The sequence below is a fragment of the Trachurus trachurus genome, assembly GCF_905171665.1.
Source record: "Trachurus trachurus genome assembly, chromosome: 14".
Taxonomy (NCBI): Eukaryota; Metazoa; Chordata; class Actinopteri; order Carangiformes; family Carangidae; genus Trachurus; species Trachurus trachurus.
The window spans coordinates 12,513,525-12,539,152 of record NC_139903.1 but is presented as its reverse complement, the minus strand read 5'-3'; the positions used below and the strand labels follow the sequence as shown (position 1 = coordinate 12,539,152).

General features: G+C 39.9%; 1 protein-coding gene across 1 annotated transcript; it reads right to left on the bottom strand.

The window, feature by feature from the left end:
• Positions 1-1,892: 1,892 nt before the first annotated feature.
• On the bottom strand, positions 1,893-8,380 carry LOC310997518 (protein phosphatase 1D-like; the record flags this gene model as incomplete). Its single annotated transcript, XM_083987237.1, has 6 exons — positions 7,699-8,380; positions 4,942-5,170; positions 4,445-4,569; positions 4,133-4,314; positions 3,788-4,021; positions 1,893-2,330 (listed from the first exon to the last, which is right to left on the bottom strand). The coding sequence occupies exons 1-6, from the start codon at positions 8,237-8,239 to the stop codon at positions 1,893-1,895; spliced, it is 1,749 nt and encodes a 582-aa protein (XP_083843363.1). The 5' UTR covers positions 8,240-8,380.
• Between the last annotated feature and the right edge of the window lie 17,248 nt (positions 8,381-25,628).

Sequence of the window (25,628 nt, the reverse complement as noted above, 5' to 3'; positions counted from 1 at the left end):
AACATGACAGCACCAAATGGAAAATGAGAACTTTTATTACAACACATAGACACTATATATCCAGTCACTTTCAAAGCATGTAACGTATATAGTTAGACCTGAAAACTGGCTGCAGTGGATATGAAGCCAGACACGAGTATTGTAATTGTCAAAACACACATGCTCATTAACATCCATTACCTCTGGACACTTCACAACATACAGAGTAGATCTGAGCATGCCAGACTCCTGAAAAACAATTACTTTGCATAATAATGTACTGTACAAACTCCTATTGCATATTGACTTACTGTACAAAAAACAAAAACAAAACTGCTCTTGAAAAACATTAACCACTTGGAGCAGGAATAGTATGCTGCAGAGTGAATGGTAAAATAACACCGGTGTAGAACTGAAGGTGTGTGATGAATGGTTGAGGCTGGGCCACGGCCACGCTTACATTGACACATCATAGAGATACTCTCATGTTTATGTTTGGGTCCCATACATAAAAAAAAAAAAACACATGTGAAAAGCACCTCTGACTCATTTGTGCTAAGGCAACCATGACACTTTTATGTAAAAATAAGGCAAACAAATCAGCAAGAACAGTAAGTGAGCTGCCATATTAGCATAAGTTAGAACTCATGTCATCATCGCTTTGATCATCATTTGATCATGTACCAAGAATCGGGCACTTACTGCATTCAACGTACATATACCATGATGTGTTTCACATGAGGATTAAAACACAAGTTACAGGGTCAAACCATAAGAGGACAAAGTGGAAGACATGTGTGTGCATCGTGGATCATGAAGTGGATACTTTAAAATGAACTTCAAGGGCAACACAGACTCTATACCCACCTCCCACCAAGGTACAGGTATTAATCCTGGCTTCTATATATGGAGACATCAAATACAGCCAGAAACCCATATTTGTGCTTCCACTTCCTAACCAGATTTAACTCTTGAGAGGCCCAAGGACTCTGGTGATAAATGGAGGCGCTTGGAATAGGACAGTATGAAAAAGGACCATTAAAAGGGACGGTTCACTCAGATCAAACACACATATGCATATGGGTAGATACTACTGTGGTAGTTGAGAGAATGCAGTGTGTTTTTTGGGGGTGAACTGACCCTCTAACATCTTCTCACAAGCTATGCATAAGATTCACCAAATAGTTTAAACAGTTGTGATCATGACAGTACATAATTAGCCATAAAACAAATTAAAAACAAACTTAAAATCAATACCCGCACAATAACATCAGACCACTGCTTTTCAAGCTCTTTCCATTGTTTTGCACCCTACACTCTAAAGGAACAACTGAACAACACAGGATGAAAAGTAACCATCAACAATAGTAGCATATTTCAACTGAGGAAAGACCCCAAACAACTGGTCTGAGGTATTTACCCCAATCAAGGGAAAGACTGATGTATTACAGCATCCAACAGGTCAAAACAATCTAAAATAGGTAATTTGCCTCATAGAAATCTTAACTGGAAGATCGAGTGCATCACAACTCAGGTGAATTAATGTTATCAGATGTCAGATTGTAGTGATTTATCTTCTTCAAAATACATTTTGGATATACTGTACATACTTATAAGTATGAAAATAGATTGTGTAGATTAAACAAATCTAAAATTCAAATTTTTTAAAATTTCCAAACAGTAAAATTTAAAGTGAGGGGGAGCAGGAAGAAAAGCAAGGGGTATTAGGTTAAAACATCAACACATTTAAAATCTCAAATGTCTTATATATTTACAAAAAACAAAGACTTTGTAAAAAAGTATACATCTAGGAACAGGCCTGTGGCACACCTAGTATGGGAGCAAAGTTGACGTGATGCAAATTATTCTGGTCTCAGGGCAACAAAAACAAAACATTTGCTGTAAGACAAGGTTCAGCACACGCACAGAGTGGTCTTGTGGTGCTGGGACAGGATAATGCGTTCCTCGGAGGAGCTTCTTTCTCTTTTCTGAGCGCGGGTCTGATGGGATTGCTCACTTGGTGCTTTGCTAAGAGGCGTCTTCTGGGACAGACTTTTATTGGGGGGCCGGCCGAGCCGACGGTGAGGGCCGTCGAGTTCGGGCGGTGTGTACGGAGAGTGGCGAGACCTTTTCAGTGGAAGAGCAGAAGTACCACAGTCCATTTGGGCTGTCGAGTCTTGCTTTTCGAAAACTTTCTCTGAACCATCTGAGGGGGGCAGCGTAGCCCTCACCGAGATAACGTCAGGTAAGAGCTGTGCCGTGGCACAGAAAGCTGCTTCATACAGCCCTAATGTCTGCTCCAGGGTTGTGGAAGTTTCTCTGAATGGGGAGGGGGCATTCACTGCATCACTCCTCTGAAATAAAAAAAAACAACAAAAAAACAAATAAACACAACTATTCAACATCACTTTCAAATTATTTCATGTTATTACCAATAAAATATTAATTTATACATGTTCATATTTTGTTTTTTTGGCAGGAGTAAAGAAAAACTTTGCAGCACAACTTGCCTTTCATCACTCTAACATTAAAAATGAGACACACAGATGAAAGCTGTTACAAATGACTCATGGATTAACTTATGAAAATAAATAATAGTTTAAAACAACACTGGATTAAGATATGTTCAAATGGCTCTACAGCTGAGACTCAGGTTTGCTGCATGCACAAGTGATAATGTGGATTATATAGATGATGTAAAGGCTCTAATTGTAGAATGCTAATGGTGGTTTATTGGGAAAGTAGGCAAGTCCTCTTCACTTCAATAATCAATTAGAAAAATGTGTTTTTGCAATACCAGGCCCCGACCTACAACAAGCTGATACTGCACTGGAAACTTCTGCTTTTGTAAAACCTGAATTTCCCTCTGGGGATTAATAAAGTGTCATTATCGTGAATCTTTGGTAGACACCTGCAAAAATATCTTTTAGACTGATGTCAGCTATTAGCTACTCCACCTGGGAATAATGTGGCTTTCTGCTGTGCATCAGTAAATAAGGTCTGACGGTCTCCCTTTATCTTAACCGTCTACTTCAGGTCTGTAGCCTTTGAATTATGAAGTGAGAGGAAAGTTCAGATCGCTCATGGCGATGACTTTCTGTGACTCAAAACAGATGTTCTGTGTTTGTGAATTGGTTAATTCACTTTCATTAATGATTTATTCTAAAGGATTAAGAAAGATGAAGCTGTACTGTGGGATTAAAAAGCCACTACTAGTTGATCTAATTCATGTCCAGGCAACTTATTTGTTGCCATCAGGTTGAACAGGTTGAGCCTGGCTGTTGGGCCGATGAGTAATCTAGGTCATTGGTTGGTGTTGCTGACACTTTTGGTACTTTCTTTTGTTGTTGTTACTGAGCAGTCACCTCACTACCACTCCAGGCATGTCCATCCCTCATGTTCTTCTCCATATATCTCATCTTCTTCAAAAAACATGCCATCCTCATGCGCCGCCTGTTGGCCCCGAAAACAAAGAGTGATTTGGTGAACCGGTTGGCCAACTGTTGGAAACCGTTGGTGTGACCGTTGGTGACTATAAACCATCATATTTTAACTGTGAAAGTATTAAAATGACAATAACAAATGGACTGGGATATATAAAAAGGGACAATACAGTGAATAGCAAACAACAAACAAACAAAGACAGAAAAACATCCAGTATATTTTTCCATTGTCGGAGCGGTCCTGAGGTGCCTTGCCCGTCAGCGACCGACTCCACATTAGGAAAATATCTGCCATTTTGCTGCATGATTCATATGGTTCAGTCTAATGAAACATCATGAAGGGAGGATGCAACAACGCTTATCACACTGACCTTTGGGACCTCACATGTGTTAAAGGGAGTTCCTGGGTAGGGAACATGGTCAATCCCGGTTGCCATGTCAACAACGATCTCATCTCGATGCATAGGGATGGGTGGTCCTCCGCGCTCCTGTAGTGCCAGGACAATAACTGTCGTGTTGTCTGCACGGAGCATGCGTTCCTTCCAAAACAGGAGCGCTGTGCATCCCAGCCTGCGGGCGCATGACATTCCCTTCGGCCCCTTAAGAAATCAGCAGAAGAAGAAATGACACTCATTGCATTCGAATCGATGAGTAAAAGAGCAAAAGAATGCATTAGTTCATTAGTATAGGGTGTATTTGCTGTTACATACCACCATTTTGTCATGGCTGTAACACATATTAACAGCATTCTTTGGTGGCATCATATTCCATAAGCCATCGCTGCCCAGGATGATGTAGCGATGTCGTTTGGGGTCAAGGGTCATCACAGTGGTATCAGGCTCTGGGGAAACCACAAACTCCCCACTGTAGAAATCGTAACTCCAGAGATCACCTGTCGGCAAATGACAAAATGCATCACTTATGAAGCAATAATTACACAAAATATTTTAATTCACAACATAAAGTGCAATTTCTTGGACACTTATCCCAAGAAAAAAAAAAGTGTAATTTGTATTTTTTACCAAGGGAGCGGGCCACAGCCAGGAAGGGGATCTGATCGATGACTGTACTCCTCCTCACTGGGCCGTTATGGGTCAGTCTGGGCCTCTTCCACACAACACGGTTCACCCCAGATTTCTTCATTACACTACAATTACAAGAACAAAGCAAAAGGATTCAGCTTCAAACACTACTTACAATCCAAAGCTTTTAAGCCTGAAAGATAATACAAGGATGTTTAAGTAACAACATTTACCCTTGGTGTGATGTTATTTACCTACTTGATTATCTGAGCTCATTACTTGGATTAGGCTTATTTATCTATTTGCTTGTTTGTTTGTGTGGAAACCTAACCTTGTCTATGTGTCTGCAGCATACACACCTGAGTAACTGAATAATTAATCACCCGTTTTTGAACTAACTGGAAAATTGGAAGTTATGTTTCCCAACCTTATCCCGGACCTTACAATACATTATAATTGAAAAAGGAAAAATGAGGAAGTGGTCCTTTCTAACTCACCTGCCACCCAGCCGTTCAATCCTTTCTTTCTCTTTGGGGAGTTCAGGTTTATGGTCTTGTGTTATTTCAAGCGCCTGTAGTGTGATATCAGAGTCATTTTCCTTCACTCCGACCACCACTGCAGAGTCCCCAACATGGGCAACGTACATGTGAACTCCACGGATGACAATCACGCTGGCTGTGGTGCCTGATGTGCTGGGCAGACCTGTAATAGTCTTTGGCCACTCCGCTGTGAGGGGAAAAATAATAGATAAAAAAGGATTCAATATGAGAAATGTTACTCATAGACCTGATGTACTCACAGTTTAATAAGTATCACTGGTGAATGGGGTACATTGAGGGGCAGATAGATGAAAACTTCTCTGAACTTACACACACTACATAGTCATTTGTTTTTAAGTCTTTTTTTTATCCCATTCTGTTGTTTTAGTGCTCATACCTTGTTTTTATTCTCTTCATCTCCTTTTATCACTCACACCATTTTACATCTCATCATGGTCCTCCAGGTCTCAGTTTATATTGTTGGGTTCTTGTGTTGCTTGCTTTGATTCTTATGGGTTCTGTTTGCCTGTTCTCTTGTGAGTTATTTTGCTCTTATGTCTAAAACTCCTGTTTTTAAAGGCCCTCTATAAATAAAGGAATTATCATTTCCATTACACTAATCAAGGGCATAACAGGAACAGGATTATCAGGAAGTAGTCAGGACAGGAGCCTTCCTATCTGTCATCGAGGTGTGAATGCTGGATGACTCTCCTCTTGTTTGTGCATGTTAACACACTCACAAACACCCAACCATAACTGGAGCAGAGCTTCTACGTAAAACAGAGGCAAATGTGCACTTTTGAACCTGCTTAACTACATTTTTGCAGCAGCGTCGCTGTTTGCTGCCTCAAGTGGAAACACAGGCAATTGTTTGGGCTCTATATCCTCTATAACTGTACTGCACATTGCAGTCATTGCAGTCACTTGCACTGAAATTGCAAAATATGCTGTGGTTTAGACTGAAATGCAGAGGTAAAGCAAGACAAAGTATAAACACGTTTCACTTGATGAAGACAAAACTGAATTGAAATTCTGCTGGTTTCTGATTAGAGTGCTGTTTCATAATGCTTACGATCACTTAACCAGGATTACTTCTAAAAATTGACTTTCATTAAGCAGGAGTGAACAGGTTCGACCCACAATACCAGCAAAGAAGCATATCCCTGCAGAGTACCGTCATGCTACCCAGGCCAGTTTTTAGACCTAGCATCACTTCACACTTAACAAGTGTTGCGGTCTACCAAACACACTCAAACTGCTTTTTCAAGTACCTGAATGTTGCGGACAGTTCTTTTATACTTGGTACTTATCATTGATGAGCTACAGCATGTTGTCAAAGGCTCTTTTTGAGTTTCTGGTTTTTGTCCATATTGTTTATTATATCAGGCTCAGACTCTCTGTTTCTCATCACAGTGCACCAATCTGACTGAATACTAAAAGAGTGCTGCTGTGCAAACACATAAGACACTTTATGTTTAGTCTACATTCTTATCTATCATGGTTGGTTCCCCATCAAGGAGGCATCTCTTTGGCCTCAAATTCATTCTCTAGCAGGACAATGAGCCAAACTAACAGCCAACATGGACGCATGGTTTCATTGGTGTGGTGTGTCATCAGTCTGGAAATATGTTGAGAAAATGAGGAAATTAGGGGTGTAACTACAGATTTTTTTCATTGTTGAATTATTGGCCGATTGCTGAATTTCAGGATATTGAATTTACTCTTATGAAATCCTCTGAGCATCAAATGTTGGTAATTTTTTGCTGAGTAATAAACAATTTTGAACTTATCCAAATACTTACTTTATTTAGGCCTTTGTGTTCCTTTCGGAACATAGGCCATTGATGAATTTCTTCATCAATGTTTCTGTAATCATTTGAATCCACTTCACAGGTGATTGGCCTGTGAGTTTCACCATGGCCAGCTTGACCTGTTTCCACCTCTCACAACGGGGACGTTAGGGTTGGACTTTGAGAGAACTTATCCAAATAGTTGCTGATACATTTTCTGTCAACTGACTTGTTACTGCAACTGAAATTTCCCAAAGATGCTTCAAACAACCTGCACGCCAGGTGTTGTTTTAAGGGCAAATGCTGGATCACAGTCTAGGTTCGATTTAGTTTCTTTCATGTTGTTTGTACTCTGTATGACATAAGTGGTGATGATACAAGCTTGGAGACATTATTCTAATTGCATCCTAACTTGTCCTTTTTAGTTCCTAGGACAATCCATTATGTGTCTGTTAGGGTTAAGTGAAAGGCCACCAGCGCATTACTGCAGTCAGAGGTATAACCTGTGATGCAGGGGAGGGTGAAACCAGCACCAACATTTCTGTCACAACCCCCCACTTTGATTAACAGCAGTGGGATCACAGCCTAAGCCTCCTCAACAAGAACTTTATTGTATGTGTGTTTACTGGTGGTAGTTTGGGAGCTGTAAGTGGTTTAACCTTGGCTGCACTCATATCTAACTGCTATGATGAAGACATTCATCACTTACATTACAGAGCTCATGTCAATTTGCTGTTTGCTGTGGCGTGGTCACATGCACACGCAGGACTGGGCATCGTCATACCAGCTGAGTGGGATACTGACTCATGTGACAGATTGTTTTTGAACACAATAAGCAGCGATATGAACATTTTCAGGGCTGCAGATGCTACAAGTTGAGTTCAACTCTCTGATGATGATGGTGATGATGATGATGATGACTTACGTAGCTCTTTCCACATTGCATGATGACAGGCGATGAACCCTTTCCGAAGAGCAGCGCACACTTCACTGTGATCCGTCGACCAGAACCCCCGCTGCCTCTTGAGCAGATCCCACAGATGCTCCTGTGCGAAATGCGCAGCCTCCCGGCCCCCGTGACCGTCAAACACGGCGAAAAACGCCACTGATTTGCGAGTGTCGACTACATGCTCCGAGACCGTGTCGTCTGATGCCGGTGCGCTGCTGTGTTTGCCACTGTCCTCATTTGATAGACTCTCCACCCACATTGCAGAAGCTGGACCGGACTCGGCAGCAGCAGCAGCAGCAGCAGCAGCAGCGTCGTGCTCCTGTGGGTCGTTTTCAGTGTCTTTGGTGGGCTCATTCTCCGCCTTCTCCTGTCCTCCATGCCTCTGCGACTTTGGATAATCTTCGACTGGCGACGCCGTCGGCTCGTACTCGATTCTTATCTCGACAACATCCTCCATGTATTTCCTCCCTCCTTGCTCGGAAAATGCACTCATACGAAATAGTAATGCCTCGTCCATGATTGTGAACGCCTAATAGTTATTATCTATGCAATTAAAGGACACATGTAGCCGCTAACTGTGGCTCGCGACCTAAATTTTGAACCGATTTTGCCGCGACTGTGTGGCCGAAGGCTTCCTTCCTTTTTGTTTATCTTCTCCGAGGCGTCCCGCTGTACGTGATGACGTCATGTTTTTCCACCTATCAATGTAGCAACCACGTATGGCACGCCGGAATCTTGTGCTGCGTTTACTGGTACTCGGAAACATTGAAATAACATTATCTCATTACAGATCACAAAGTACTGCAATGTGCCCCCCACCCCACCCCACCCTCTTCACAACTCACATGATAGTGAACATGCTCAATTTGTCATAGATGTGCTTACGGATAATTATAACTCAAGATAACTTTCTAAAATGTTCATGTAGCATTTATTGCACAGCATGCAGTCCAGAACGGCAGAACAACAGGGCAAAGTAAGCAAAATGGCCTATATTTAAGAGGTTTTGTTTGTTTGTTTGTTTTTGTGACCATTTGTGCACTGTAAATGTATAGGCTATTAGCTTTCAGTCTATAGTAGCCTAGTTATTGCATATTTTTTACAGCCAGGTATTCTACATACTATTCAGCTTTCATGGAGCTTTTAAAGTCAAAGCTAAGGTGAACTCACCTAAGACCCAATGTCATGGTGCACTAACGCTCAACACTTTTGCTTTGTTGCTTTGCTGTGCTGGAAGAAGGTATGGTTTAGTGAATAATCTAAAATTGATTGCATGGTTTTAATAATTCAAATCACTTTTAATTGTTCAAAAGCTTCATCATTTGTGGCCCAGGTGGATTCATACTATCTCAGACTCGCTTAGAGCTGCTGAATTGTATTGCATGTGCTGCAGACTTGGACTTGCACACCTAACACTAAGTGAGTTGAAGGTGAGGCTAAAGGCCTTTTTCCTGGATGACATTTTGACATGTCATTATAGGAGGAAATGCACCAGACGGTGAAGACTGAATTCCATTTAGATACTTCAGTTTCAGGGTTCTGATTATATTGATGCCAGCTTATTGTCAGACTGCCACGACTGGTTACATGGGTTACAACAGGTTGCTTTTTGCCATTAAGTGATGTTTGCTGAATTTGTTGGCAGCATGAATTTTCCTATAGAATTGCAATGTTAAAAGAAGAGATGGATAATGTTACAAACACTGCAAGAAATGTATTTATTTGCCATAAATGACGTGTTTGTGAGAGCCTATTATCAAGTGTTGCTACTTAACACCAGGTGGTGGCAGTGTTCATCCAGTCAAATGTTGTTAGGATTTTTAACTTTTTTTCTCCCAGTTTACAAAGAATATAGCACAGGTTGTTGTTTATGTTTATTTGTATGCGTACTGCTAATGAATGTGTTAGCATGTATGAATGCCGGAGGTGTAACAATGCACCATGTATGGAGCTGTAATACATTGCCTATAGGCCTTTTTTGGACCCTGAGATTTGTGGTTATTGCGATTGCACTGATAACATACTGTTTTTTTTATTCCACAAACACACTGGGGAAGTTCACAGACACTGTCAGATTGTTGGTTTGCTTTGTAATAAGCATGAGAGAGAATTGATTAATTTCAACCAGTATCCATCTTACTGAATAGCATGCATTCTCCCAATGTTCTTGTATGCAAATCACTCTGTCTACAACCTAACAAAATTCTGAAACCTATATGGATTCCTCTCAGCACCTACTCACTTATGTACTTTTCTGGTTTCTCTCTTTAGGATTTTGCTTCCTCTCTTGGGGAATTTCTTTGCATCTCTCTCTCTCTCTTGTGTGTGTGTGTGTGTGTGTGTGTGTGTGTGTGTGTGTGTGTGTGTGTGTGTGTGTGTGTGTGTGTGTGTGTGTGTGTGTGTGTGTGTGTGTGTGTGTGTGTGCGTGTGTGTGTGTGTGTGAGAGACGGAGAGAAAGAGAGAACTAGAGTGAAGATATACATGTTTAAGTGGAGAAACAGAAATTTCCCACATTATGCTTTCCCTCACTGTCTCCATCTCTTCATCCTTTAATACCCGAGGCTCTGACCTTGACTTTCACTCTTTAACTCTGAGAAACCCATGTTTAAGTACAGTATTTAAGACTTTCTTTTTCTTTCTTTCTTTCTTTCTTTCTCTCTTTCTTTCTTTCTTTCAATTTTTCATTAATAGTCCAGTCCTCAGAGAGACGTCCTGTCTGCACACAGGCCACCATTACAGATGAAGAGGCAAAGTGATTTCCATGTAAATGGTGTCAGAATGTCATTTTCAAGTGAAGCTGCTGAGAAAATGAATTCCTGAAGACGAAAGAGATTACCAAGGGGCAATGACACCTGGATTGCATTCTCACAGATTCCCCATGCAGTTCTTGTATAATGGTCCATCCATAAAAATAGATTTGTTTGGCTTCTAGACTGTGTAGATGCTGAAGTGTCAGTCAGCCCAACCAAAGACAGGAAAGGGAAAGGGGGGGGCGGTAATATTATCATCCTTTGATATGTGCAAATCGCAAATAAATGAGGGAGCATCTTACTGAAGGAATTTGTTTCCTCTCGATTGTGTAAGTCAAGGTGATGGTGGAGATGTAATGAATCTGTGATGGTACGAGGTGTCCAGGATAAATACATTGTAGACCTCTTGACTGGCCATTAGTCCATGTGACACATTTATCACCATAGAGGTAAAGAAACAAACATTATGACCACAAGCAATAATGGAACATAGGACTAAAGGCCAACAGATTGACCTCAACCCAAAACCACTTTGCTTTTTCTTTCTCACCAGAGATAAAGCACATGAGGACAATGCCAATGCCACAACAACACCACAGAGGTTAGTACACATCCCACTGCTGCTATTCAAAAATGAAACACATTTGAGGTTCTATAGGTGGATTACCCGAAACTAAAACACTTCAGGCACTATTATTATGATTACATATTAATGAGCTGAGCTGTAGTAGTATTGTCAGTTGGACTGAAATTCTTTTTGCATCCCTGGGTAATGAACATATTAGGACATAATCAAAAATAACAAAGGCCCATTCACAAGGCCAAACACAACATATAACATATACTGCCTCCTACTGACACACCACAATGTACAAATGTGCACAGAGACTGATCTCCATGACACAACTTTATACACTGGTTAACAAGTACAAATCACACATTCTCTTTCATACAACCTCATACATACAAGTTGTGCAGACTCATGACCCTGGAATCATATTGCACTTAATTTTAGTTTAGATTAGATAATAGGAAAAAGTGAGCTCTGGGGGTATCTCAATCACTACCGTTTATTATGATATTTAGGCTCTTAAAAAGTAATGGGTGATAGAATAGATTGATTTAGATCTGTAATAGCCATTTCCTTCATGGAATACATACATTTGATCCTGCAAATGTAAAAATAATGCTACTGAATACTACTTTTTGCAATGTTTGGCCTCATCCAGAGTTTACTGATCAAATCTATCACTCATGGGGCATAGTATTGTGGAATATAATTGCTGTGACTATGGAAGTGGGTTTCTGAGCATAAAGTTGAGATGGTTAGAGCAGGAATGACATAAAAATATAATGTTGAAGCTAGAATTCTACGTCAAACTACTGTGTTTCAGTAAATTAATAGGAACACACATACTAGATAGTGAGGATGACTGTTGTTTCCTTCACAACCAAGAACCAATACAAATTACATTTTCTCTTATTATTGGCTGCAGCCTACTGTTTTGTGTCTCACCTTAGATTCAAACCACAATTGACTTCTTGGTCATTCTGTCCAGTTAAGCGACATTCTTGCCAGAGAAGGCCATACTTTCCTATTGAGATGATTATCTGTCCAATGTCACAGTCACAAGTCTGCTCCCGTCAGCATGATAGATGACCACGATATTGACTTGAGGTTAATTCAAAACCGCGCTCCTGAGTTAGATGAAGGATCTCGATAAGAGTCCCGCTGATAAGCCTGCAGTTGAAAAGAAAATTGTTTTGGGTCACATGCCCTGATGCCCCTCCATTGCAGCAACAGACTCCTCATATTTACCCATCATTTTTTTCACAACACAGACAAATGATAGGTAATCATGCCCAAAAGACAAACAGCTAAGAGTTAAGCTTCACAAATTCATAAATGCTCTTAACCTTTCTGATACGTATTTGGCTCTATTATGTATTGCACAGATCTGTTAACCCAACATAGATGGATCATCTAACAAACTGAATACAGGACGAGTTATAAAAGAGGCTTCTTGTACTCTTTTATCTTTGTGCTAACAGTGTTGAAATTATAATGTGTGCTGTTTGGATCCACTGAATGTTACATGAATATGTCGACAAAGCACCTGTGTATTGGCCTAATTTGTGTAATCCATTGAGCCCCTCACATTGCTGTATATGGTAGATTGAATTGAATAAATAGCTGCTGAGCAATGTCTCGGATCAATTCTCCTTTTGTAACACGCATCATTACACAGAGGAAGACACAGTCATCAGTCATTGTGGACATTGTTTTCAATTAAAAAAAATCTATTTATCGTTAAACAAAAACTGTTCCATGTGAGCAGAGGTGAACTACCTATGAATATTTCAGAGAGGAGTGGGAGACAGTAGAAATAGACACAGCTCCACAGACATGCAAATTAGCTGGACTCAAACCTGTGGACTGCTGTAAATGTATTTGTCTTTGCTATCTCTATGATGTATGGGTGTTTTCTCGCTCCACTGTATATAACTGAATAGGAATGAGCAGGAGGCAAAAATAAATGGGCAAAAAGCCATTTCAGTTTCACTCAGTGACAGAGAAGCAGGCTGATTTTGCTGCAGGTAAACGTAGACCCTGTGGGATACCTTTCTGCAGATTGTGAACCACTACACAGGCATATTTCCCTATATTGCAACAAATGCACAGTGTTGCATAGCTACAGCTATAATGCATATGGAAAACCGTCAAAAAATATACTGTATATAAAATATGTATATGTTGTGTATAGCTCTGCAATGCAATGTTGATCAATGTTGTAGATTACATTAAACCCTGGTTGATGAAAGCATTTGTTATAATCTTCAACATATAGACCACGTTGTCCCCAGTGACTAAAAAAGGACAAACTGAATTTCTAATGTCCTTCAGTGTGTGAGTTGTCAGGCTTAATCTGTAAGAGTAAATTGTCTGAGTACAGCCTTAGGACCCTGAGGATATTGGACCTAGGTTGCTGCAGAGGTAGGTTTGTGATTTGTATGCACCCCATCTGATAGCGTCTCCTGGATCACAGATGGATTATTTAGGCTTTTCCTTCGGCATAGGCTCCTTCTTTTGATTTTTTTTTCTTTACTTAGATTTTTTTTTTTTTTTTTACAGGTCTACAACGCATCCTCTTTTTTTTTTCTTTTTGTTTCTGATCTCATTGTTGGGTGCTTGGATGCCTAAAACACACTAGCAGAGATTTGTCTTTACCAGAGAAAATGGGACAATAATACTGGATGAATAACCTAGAGAGGTAAGTTGTAAAGTTATGCTCATTCATATTAGTGAGGTATGCGTAGCAATTTTACTGTAGTGAATGCACATGTTTTTGCTGTGGCTGAGGAAGAACTGAATCTCTTCCCTGCTTATTGATTCACACAGGAGCCGATGCTGTCCACGTGCTGTGGTGCTGAAAGTTATTTGTGGCTAATACAAATGTATTTTAATGACTGCATGCTGCCAGACAGGCAATGGTTTCAGAGTATACCTCCAATTATTTAACATAACCCACATATTTTCTGACTTTGTGACTTTTAAAGTCACATCTACATTCATAGCCTATATATTTATAAAATAATGTTTTACAGTGTAAATAGTGAAGTAGCTCAATTATGACTCAGTTTTACCGTAAAGATATCTGTTATTAATTTGAATTTAGAGGAACAAAGTATGGTGACAGGCATACCAAATTTATGTACTGGCCATATAAACAATTTGCATTTCTACAAATTCAATATCTTCAGGTTTTTCTCCCTCAGTGGTCTCTTTTTCTCTTTTTGTCTGGTCTCTGGTTTTGAAAATCCCTCAGTGGTTTTGAAAACCCTGAAGGGATTAAGCTATGGATGTACTTTAATAACAGTCAGTCTAAAATTACATTCAAATAGATACAAACTCATATTTTACAGGATTAGTTAATCTTGTCAATTTAGTTTGTTTGGCATTCCTCTAAAATTCAAAAACATTTATTCTAAATATGACATTGCCCTTGACTTATGTGTCTGGCCAAATGAAGGTAAGGTGTGATGTTTGCTTCTCAGTAAGCAGTGAGAAAGTGTGATGAATATCCTGTAGTACTGTACTGTGGATGAACGCACTTGTCAATTTGAGTTTGGATTTATTTGCTATGAAATCCTTTAATCTGTAAATGCCTTGAAGTGAGCCTGAGTTGTTTATCAAGGACAAAATTATGGTCTGCTGCAGACGGTCATTAATATTTTCCTTTCCCCTTAACATCCAAAATTTCATCTTTATCTAAAATTTATTTTGCCAAGCATGTTCATTAACTGCAGATAGAAAACCAAGTCTGGCTAAGAGCATGTTTGGTTGTCGAACTTTTGATGCTGATTTATGAGGGTCATTCATCCTCTTGGGCCAAAGGTCACTAGTCTTTGTGGCTGGTCCATCATTTACTATCAAGCTACTTTTTCCTCCTCCACAGTGCCTACACAACAGACGATGACTTGTCACCCGTGAGCCCTGACAGAGCTCCAGACATTGCCTCTCATACTTTTAATATCCTTTGTCTTGCTCTGATAGCTCCCTTAATACATTATGGTGGCGGTGATGAAAGCCGGTATTTGTCTCCCCTTCCATTTCCCCAAAAGACATAGCCATATGTCAGCGATAACTGCCAGGTGGTGATAAGAACTCTTCAGTCTTACGTGAGGGGATGGCGAGCTTGTATAATATTCAAGTATGTCTCTTTACTTGATTGGCAGTAAGTTATGCAGGCTGTATCAGTGTCTGTCTGTCTGAGCAGCAAAAGCCTCTTTCTCCTCATACCTCCCACTGAGGGCCTTGATTTAGACTTGAGTCCTTGTGCAGAAAATAGTCAGTGAATCATACTTCCTGGATCTACCCCCTGCTTTCATTCAGCATCCAGTGGGGTTGCACTACAGAGCCACTGATTAATCATCAGACTCTAACGTGCATATAGATGTATACAGATTTTAATATGTTTGACATTATCATATAGCCAATACAATATTAAATTTACAGTGCTTGGACATGAAATAGATGTGGTACATTAAGCATATAAAAATCAATAAGGAATATTATTCCTGCGAATGCTACAGGTGCATTGAAATATGCCTTTTACGTGTTATTTGTGGACAAAGTAAATATATGCATTAACTTTAATCATCCATTCTGTACCTTTTGACATGGTTCACTTAGTATAAAGTATGGCATTGCGTGTGTTTGTCTCTATGAGTACAGAGGATTGCACTTAGGAGGGAGAAAAATGAGGTGGAGAGATGGTGAAAGCCATTTCTGTTCATGCTCCGGTGCTTTCTACAGTATGTGATCTGTCTGCTGTGGTATAGGGAGAGTTCCTGTTCTGGCTTATTGACAGTATGTTAGATGGTATGCTGTGATTATTCCCCAGTAGACACAAGTAGGAAGGGGAAATCAGCAGTCCTGTCTCCTTTGATCTGCAGACTTCCCCATTAGCCCAGAGCCTGTGCAACTGAGTCTAACAGATATTTTACTGTCATTCTTTCTGTAAAGGCAATTCTGAGTGGCTGTGGAAATGCATTCATCTGTACATGTGTGTACAGTTAGACAGCATCTACATCAGACAGTATGATGAAACGCAGTGGGTGGTTGCAGGTTATTTTCATTCAGACAGCGTTTAATGGAAATGTTCTATTCAGTGAACTTACCTCACACAACAAACCATACTGTACTGCACTATGACTATGTGTTCTTCCATCCTTCTTATCTATCATATGATTTTCTTTGTCTTTACTACCTTTCTTACTGCTCTTTTCATTTCAGGTTGTAGTTTTCCTAGTGTGAAAGTAACACTCAGTTTTCTCCCACTGGCATATTTTCAAATTACATGTTAGATTTATTATGTTTTTTTTTTCTTTTTGCCTCTGTAGCCTACCACAGTCTATGCTCTGTACCAATTTTCTGCCACTCTCCTACCTACCTGTATTCCACACAAGACATGCTAGATAAAAACTAGGCAATGCAATGTTATTATTACCACCCACATTTAATATTCAGCACTCGACAGAATGCAATTTTCCTCACTCATTATGTTAGTAATATATCCATATGAGAGTTTTGTAACAGCAGATTTCAATATGAATGTTATTGAACATTATATCACTGTATGATATTATTGCTTGAGGTTTTCATAGCTTTTGAAGCATCAGCATCTTAACTAGATAAAACACTGTAAAGGCTGATGTGAAAGTTATTTCCATCACCAATCACAACAAGATAGAATTGTTTTCACTATTATTGTTGTTGTATCATTAACAAATGCCAAATACCAAAGCCTGCTCTGGGTTACAAGGTCCACAAGAAATTGATATAATCCAGATCCACAAATACAAACGTCAAATACAAGAATCTAACGTTAATAGCTTTGTTTGGCTGTTACTAGTAGAGTGGTGCTATGAGCTAAATGCTAATCAGGTTGCCACGTTTACCATTACAATTTAGTTAGTTTAGCATAGCATGCTAACATTTATGAAAAAAACGTCAACGTTTCTCTCCAGACAGGTTTTCAACGATGTAAAATACTCTGGTAATTACTTTTTGTGTGTTTGTTTTGCATAGTTTCCGACCCCGAAAAGGGAAATAAATCTACCTCTGCAGGGAGCACTTGTAGTCCTGCTGGTCATGCTAACTTCCGGATTGAGAGTTCACACTTACGTCCACCACCGCTGTTTACGTCAGCTTGACAGGTGAAACAGCGGCAGGTATGGTAGGACATGTGGTAGGAGACATCGCACCAACATGTTGAGCGTTTGGTCAAACCGAGACTCTGGACTTTTTAAGGGGTTTGTTCTGCAGCTGCAAGATGTAGCACAATACATCCATGATCAGAACAGTAAGTGTAGTTAGTTACCGGTATTTGTTTGTTAGCTTGTAGCATTAGCTGTTGCAGTGTTTTTTGTTTGTTTGTTTTTATTAGCTGTGGCAGTGTCTTGCTTACACAGACTCTGCAAAGACGAGGTTTCAGACGAAAAACTCGGGTATGTTTGAGCCTCAGTCAGACTAGATGAGGAGTCTGTTATGACCAAAACAGACGATTGATTGGCAGACTTATCAGAGTGGTTACCACTGTTAGCAACTTTTCTTTTCTGTCGTTTTTCTTTCTTTCTTTCTTTCTTTCTTTCTTTCTTTCTTTCTTTCTTTCTTTCTTTCTTTCTTTCTTTCTTTTTTAATTGTTTTAACTAGTGACTGACAGTGGTAGTAGTTGTGCTAATGCAAACTCTCACTCCTTCTTTGAGGGTGATATGAATAGTACCAATTCATAATAATCAATCCAGTTGTAAGACTTGTCACTGAGAGCCATCCAATATTGACAAGTTTGTTTAAAAAGTAAAGTTGACCTTCTATCAGTGATGCTTGTTTATAATAATGTCTGCTTTAAATTATGTTACTTACAGTAGGCTATATGCATCCAAAAAGACAGTTTAAGATTTTCACATTATGTCACGACTTCTTCCATTGTAGAATTATGGAGGTCACTGTGCTCTTGGTAAACTTCAATAATGCTGAACTTGTTATAGCCTCCCCCAGATTTGTACATCAACACAGTTCTGCAGGTAGTTGCTTGGACCTTGTGGCTTGGGTTTTGCTTTGATATTGTCAGCTGTGCGAGACAGGTGTGTGCCTTTCCAAATCATGTCCACTCTGCTGCGTTAACCACAGACAGATGGGCTCAGAAGGTTTAGAATCGTATCACAAGTGATCGAGAGAAATGAGTGGAACCTCAGCTGAATTTCAAGTTTCATGGCAAATACTTGTATACTTTTCTATTTTTTTCCTTTTTAATACAAAAGCTCTGAAATTCAAAGTTTTCACTTTTTTTTTCTGCAACAACCTGACAGGACCTGAACATGTTGCAAATTAAACAGTCAATATCATCTGTGAACCTGGATATGTCCTGCTTTTTTTTTTTTCAAAGCTCTGTTATGAAATTTAACCCACTCGACTGGTGCGAAAATGACAAAACTTTAAATCTGTGCTAAGTCATCCCATTTTGCATACAGAAAAGGCCCCAAAGTGTCCACTGTCTTTGTTCTTACTGTGTTCAACTGCATTTTCTTTTTGCACAAGTTTTGGCCTATTTACAATATTGGCTGTTGGTGTGCATTTCTCAGAACAATTAAAGTGGCGCTTCGAGTCAGTGGCCACAGGGTGCCAAGCGTCCCAGGAATCTGGCTGTCCATCAGACAGCTAGGATGAGTTGCAAAGCTGTTTGTACCACAGATGGCTGATCAGTAGAACTCCTATTTCTCTCGTTTGGCACTGTCACCGTATCTCATCACCATTCCCACTTGAGAGTAAGAGGGTTTTTTTTGTGTGTGTGTGTGTGTGTGTGTGTGTGTGTGTGTGTGTGTGTGTGTGTGTGTGTGTGTGTGTGTGTGTGTGTGTGTGTGTGTGTGTGTGTGTGTGTGTGTGTGTGTGTGTGTGTGTGTGTGTGTGTGTGTGTGCGCGTGCGCGTGCGCGTGCGTGTTTATTTATTTGGGGGCTTAGGTTGGGATGTGCAGCAGGTAAATGTGATCATGTTTGCATGGTGTTTGACTTGGATTATGTATGAGCACATGAAATTTTGATGGCGCACTTGAACACAGCCTACATACACAGTTTTGCACTGAGCACATAGAGAACATGTTTCAGATGTACTGTTTCAGATGTACTGTAGAAACTCACCCGTGTATTGGAATACGGCAGGAAAAGCAACACTGAGGCAATAGTAATCAGCATTCGCTCCCTATGTGTGGATTGGATCAGACTGAAACAAACAGACTCAGAGTTTGGCAGCATGCTGGATGGGTTTCAGAGGAAAGTCCATCTGTCTGCCTCTCCTCTTTCTAGTGGAATTTCACACAGGAGCATGGGTGTGCATAATCGCCAACAGGGTAGAGAGAGTTTGTTTTGTGGTCATAACACTGTGGAATGTCTGTGTAATGAAACAATAATTATAAGATACATGGACTGGAAAACAGAATAACATTTACAACAAGGGCTTGAGTGGGATTTTGACAATAATAATGTCAATCAAAATTGTTTCTTCCTCTTTTTTTCTCAGAAGTCTCATCAAAACAATAGAAGCATGATGTCAAAATAAAAAAAAAACTGACTTATCTCTTTATTCATGCAGCATGTCTCAAGTTCCACTCACATGTGTATTCTAATATTTTATCTCATCTGTCTCCCTCTCCCAGGTTTATTAAGGCCTTTGTAAGGCTCTGTGAACCATCAGGAACCATGAGGGCTGTGCAATCATCCACCACATTCCTTCTCATCAGCCTGCTTTATGTCAAGCAGCTGCAGCAGGGCCATGCCCTGGACATTTCATCAGGTGAGAACCTCTTGTGTGGATGAGAGAGGGGTGAGGAAAAGAAGAAACCTGAGCATGCAACTTCAGCTCTTTGTGGATGCAACAATGCTGTCCTCTTGTGGTTAAGAAGTGTAGAGCACATAATCTAAATTAATCCTAAATCTTTTAATCATCTTTCAGTTTCACAGGGGAGTGGTGGTGTAGTTGTACATTCTGTAATATGCATTACTGCAGACTTCACAAGATGTTTTTTGAGTGTGCAAACATTTTTCACTGTAACCAACTCAATGGACTTTGACTATGATTTTCATTATCAAAATCTCAAGCTGCCTTTTGCTTTCAGCAGCACAGAGTTTTCACACCTGCCAACATTTATTTCGAATAACAAAAGACTGTAGTGCTACAATAATGTCACAATACAATGACACAGAGCAAATGGGCAACATAGAAGGTTCTCAGAGACAGAAAATTAGTAGTTTTACTTTTACTCGAGAGATTCAATTTCTGCTTTAATAAGCTCTTTAAATTTGTAGTATACAATAATATTGATCTTATTCATGTATTTATCTCGTTTTAGTCATTAGTTCATTCACACCTTAGCCATCTGTACTTTAAGTCCAGGTTGACGCTAAAAGTTGGATTATTTATTGCTGCCTCTTTAATTTACGGTACGTTCAAGGGATATAATGAGGTGGTGGCACCCTCTGGTGGTAGACTTGAACTATGTCCATGGGTGGAAGTCTCATCACAGCCAAACATCCTGTCAGTGTCTAACAGTGAAATACTGGACAGCAGTGATTCTTTCTGTACACTCTGTTATTCAGTTTATGAATAATAATAGGACATAATATTTCAGATTGTGGGAGTTATATAAATATACATAAATGAGAATTAAAAGTCTGGTTGCACAACTGAATTTCAATTAGTACTCTGCAGCTTCCAAAGTCTGTGGCATTACGTTTAGTTTCTGCCTACACAAAAGAGATCACAATCCTCCAGTGGCTCTTGCGTTCACACCTCACCCTTCTGTGACTTCATGATTAAATTTAATTGCATCTCCCAGCACTGATGCTCTCATAATGTGCTTCCAGAGCAATATTTATTCATCTGCTAGCAAGGGAAATATCTCATAAATCTATTTAAAAACAACAATAATCTTAAACAAACGTCAACTTGATGAGTCATCATCGGAATTGAATTGAATTAAGTTTTTATTTTTCTTTACAATGCCAAAAGAAGTTCATAAAATGCTTTGTTGACATAAAGGGTAATTATACACTGGGGCAGGATAAAATGTATTCAGGTAATTTGCATTACCACTTGTGTCATTGTCACTGCAGCTGCTCTGCAGCATCTTTAGGAATGCTGTATTTCATCCATGTAACCGATCACTGTGGATCCTCAACACACTTAGTGGTTTTGAAAGTACGCTGTAAATTAATGATGATGATGTAATAAATCTGGCAATCCACTTTGCTGCGTATGAAAGTATAGGATGATCACTCCACAAGTTGTTTGCTTTTTAACCGTTGGCCCTTGTGCTCATTCATCACTAGTGAGATTTGTTCCACTTTTGTTTTGTCCATACAAACAGAACCTGATAAACACAGAGATAAACACGAGGTCATCGCCCAGACAACTGCATCTGAGGAAGGGCCTGAGCAAGACAATAGCCTGGGATACAAAGGTACGGTGCATATGCTAATATGTTATTTGTACAAATCTGTTTGATATGGAGCAGCAATGTGTAGCACGGCACACTATGGCTGTGTTACTGTCGTATTTCCTACTAGGAAAGTGTAGCCTACTCTACACTCACACCTTCAAATCAAAAATGCACTTGCATTTACTTAGATTAAAAAATACTGTCATAGTCAAATAAAAGATCTATTTCATCATATCAATTTGTTCTGTTTTTGTCAGGGGTTTTTATCTCATAAAAAGGTCTTCAGATAAATTTCTTAAGTGAGCCTCAGTAATGTCCCGCTCCTGGTTGTTCTGTTTCCGTATTTGTCCTTTGAAAGATACAACGTTGAATCCAGTTCCCAGGAGGAAGACTGTGTTTTCCTTTTGCTGACAAAGACTCTAATACCACTTAATGCTAGTTCAGCAGCTGTAGACCTCAAGTGCTGTGTCCAAAGCCAACACACTTCAGTGCCCTCTCCCCCTTTGCTTTGATATTTTATGGTAAGGGCTCTGACACGGGATGTAGTGAGACAGAACAAAGCTAAATGTTTAAGGGCTCTCCTCTCCCTGTTGCCTCTGTGGTTGAAAGATCACAAAATCCAGGTTATAGGATGAACAGTCTCTCTGCCACCTGGAGCAAATTTTAGTTAGTTACTGTAGAGCACAAAAGAGAATTAGAAAATAAAATAATAATATTTTTTGTCCTTTTATGTTTAATGGGCAACATAAAAATGTTTTTCTTTCTGTACTTTTATGGAATCTAAATTGGAGCCTTTTGGCTACTATCCATTGTTGTTCGTGTGGTTGAAAATTTGACTCATGATCTTCCTGTTTCACCTCTCAAGATAAAAAGCCTTCATCTTTATTCATATGTAAAGTCTTTGTGGCCCAGAGGGGGAAAGAAGGCTGACAGTGAGATTGTGAGAAGTTGAAAGGATGTCCGAGTCTTTACGGCTAATAAGACCATCCGGGTGGCTGCCAGTTTGCCAATTTTGGAAGGAGACAGAGAGGAGAAGCGGAGGCATGAGCTGTTGCATCAGCTTTTTCCATTGTGCTGTGCACTGTGAATGTGAAGGCTGACTCTCATTTTGCTTCAACACTTTGTATGACCCTGAGCGACTGCGGTGATGTGCAGTGAGAGGCGCTGACAAATGGGCAACGATATCAACAAGTTGGGAGAAATGACAGACCTGAAGAGCTGTCACGAATAATAGGGAACGACTGAGAGTGGAGAGTCAGCATAGAAAATAAAAAGCCGGGATGGAGGAAATAATGTAGGTAGAGAAGTCGCTAATGGCAGCGATGTGTTCCACACATATCTGTCCATTAATACAGCCACACAGTTCATACAGTGCATTTGCCTGATATTCTGATATTAGGTATAGACAGAATGATTTAAAAGCTGTCAGTACTTTTCATGGACAGAACTGTGACTAATGGAGGAGCAGCTGAGGCCAGGTTTGTTGCTCTGTGGAGATTCCAAATTATTTATTCCTTCATAAATATTTTTTTGGGGGATTTGGCTTTGTGCTTTTTGGAGATATTCTCTCTCCTGGCTTCGAACCAACTGGAGAACTACCTTGGAGTGAAAGAAATAAAAATAGGCCTGAGTGTTTGGCACCATCTCCTTAAAATCCTTTGCCATTTAATGTGTTGTGTTGCCATGAAGGCGCGTGTGTCTTTGTGTCCGTTTTTCCACCATCTGTTCCTGGAAATTTTGACGCTTTGGATTGTGACCAATTGTGAGATGCACAACAGAAATCACAAACCCTGTATTTAGCTGTGTGCACTGCACTTGTTGTGATACAGAGGCCATGTATGTATATAAAGCAAGAACTTAATGATGAACCCTCTAGCTATCTGCACTTTAGCCCTTCTCTGCTGGTAGCCAGCTTATTCCTATTAATTATGTGAGATTAGACTCAACTGATTTAGCTGTTTTTATTGCATGACCAGGACCATATTGTCCTCGACAATATGTTGCACCACTGCAGCCATTCAGCCTCAGCCAACAGGGCTGCCAGACTCAAACAGTGGGCACAATATTCACTTGGAAGACATAACAAAATGTGAACAAACAGAGACTCCCTAGGGAAAAATACACACAATAGCGAAATGCAGACCTAAGGGTAAATAATGAGGGAAATGGCAATACACATGGAACAACTGTACATATATGTCAGTGCCGTTGTCTTGTGGGAATAACAAGAGAGTAGAGGGGATGTGTGCTGTGATGGCTCTCTTTATAGAGCTGACTGCATTCAGCAGGGCCACCAGTTGTCTACAATGGCCAATTACAGGATTTGAGGCAAGAGGGAACAGAGGGACAGTAAGTAAACTATGTTCAGTTCAAATGTAACTTAAAAGACCAGAGGCATCACATGTTTTTACTGTGGTGTGTGAGCAAGGCAGAGAGTTTGAATTTCTTTGAATATACTAAATTTAGTTACTTTGTAAAAAAAAAAAAAAAAAAAAAGAAGAAGGATGTGGGAAGGGATTTTCAAGTCCATGCTTTTTATTGAAGAAATTACACATGGATAATATACTTTTTCATTTCGTAGTATATCATTTAGCCCTGGAGCTTATTCTTATATGGCTGTGGGGAGGAGGTGTTTGGAGTTATGTGGAGTAATAGCATACAAATAGAAATGTGAAAGTATCAGTCATGTTAAAAACAAAAATCCTCAAAAACTCTGACCATTTTTAACAGAATTGATTATACTGCTGAAAATGCATGGGGATATAGAGAAAACCAGTTGGATTGAATTAACCTTCATTATATTAACAATGAGGTTCTGCTGTTACAGCCTTCACCACCAGATTGTACTTCAGCCTTACGGCCAGCAGAGGGAGTGCTGACCTACTCAGACAAAAACAGACATGTCTGAGGTTTGTTCAGTGATAAAGTGGTTTCATCTTTCTCATTTCAGATAGTTCTTATTTTGACTATATTATCGTCGAGGGTATGCAGTTATTACTTCTACATGTTTTATATTAAGACATAATATCTTCGGTTGTTAATTCAATTCTAATATACTTACAATGTTATCTAATTTCCCAGTGGTGTGTTGAGAGGTCACAGGGAGGAAAGCTGATTGATTTTTGTCAAGGAAAGAAGAAGCACAGTGCTGCTGTTGCTGCCCTGTGTGGATAAAGACACATGTTACTGGCTCATTAAGAATACAGCACTTTTTCTGCCTGAGCTGCTCCCTTTAGGTCCCTTAATAAGGACACACTGAAAGTACACCTCCCTCTGTCTTGACTGTCTTGACAGGAGGATAAAAATAGTATAAACCATTTATCAAGGTCATATGATATTCCCTTTCAACCATGCATGGATATACTTTAAAATATTAAATACATTTTTGGTTAGGGAATCTGAATTTCATATAAGCCTCTCCTTACTGTACTGGGTATTGATGGACACCTAAAATAACGTGTTTAATTGGTGCAGCCACCAGGTTTCATGGTGTAGTGCAGGCTGCTGTCATTCATTTAACTGGAGATGGCTTGACTTAGACCTGTGGGGATGGGTTCTGTGACACATGGTCTGCAATATTTAATCTTCTAACTAGACAATAAATCTCTACTGTGCAGAAATGTTGAATGTTTTCTAACATTTATTAGGCTGCTGCAGCCTGGTTGTTCCTTTTACTTTTTCTTTATATGGGACAAGCTCAGTGCAAAAAGCTAGTGGAGCCTCGCGTTGTGAATGTATCCTTATGCGGTTAAATGGTGCCTGACTCGCAGGAATCTCCGCTGCACAGCAGAAAAGCCTCTGACTGGGTAGGAAAACCAAAGCAGCGCTGAGCGCAGAGACGCACGGCGCCTCATCCAACCAGCGCCAGTCCCACTAAACCGGCGTAAACTACACATTTAAAACCTTTAAAGTGAGTGCAACTGGACGCCGGTGCTCTTTTGGATCCCCGCTCTCACCGTTCTTTCCCTTCAAGTGGAACTAGTCGCGCAGCAGATAACCCATGAATTCCGCGAAGTTATCAGCTTTATTCGGAAGAAGTGAGGAGTTCGACAGGAGTGGGAGAAATCCAAGTGGCGTTGAGTGGATTACTTTGCGAGTAAACCCGCGACGATGCCTCCGACTGATGTGAACTTTGCTTCAAACAGAAATTGTCTCTCCGAG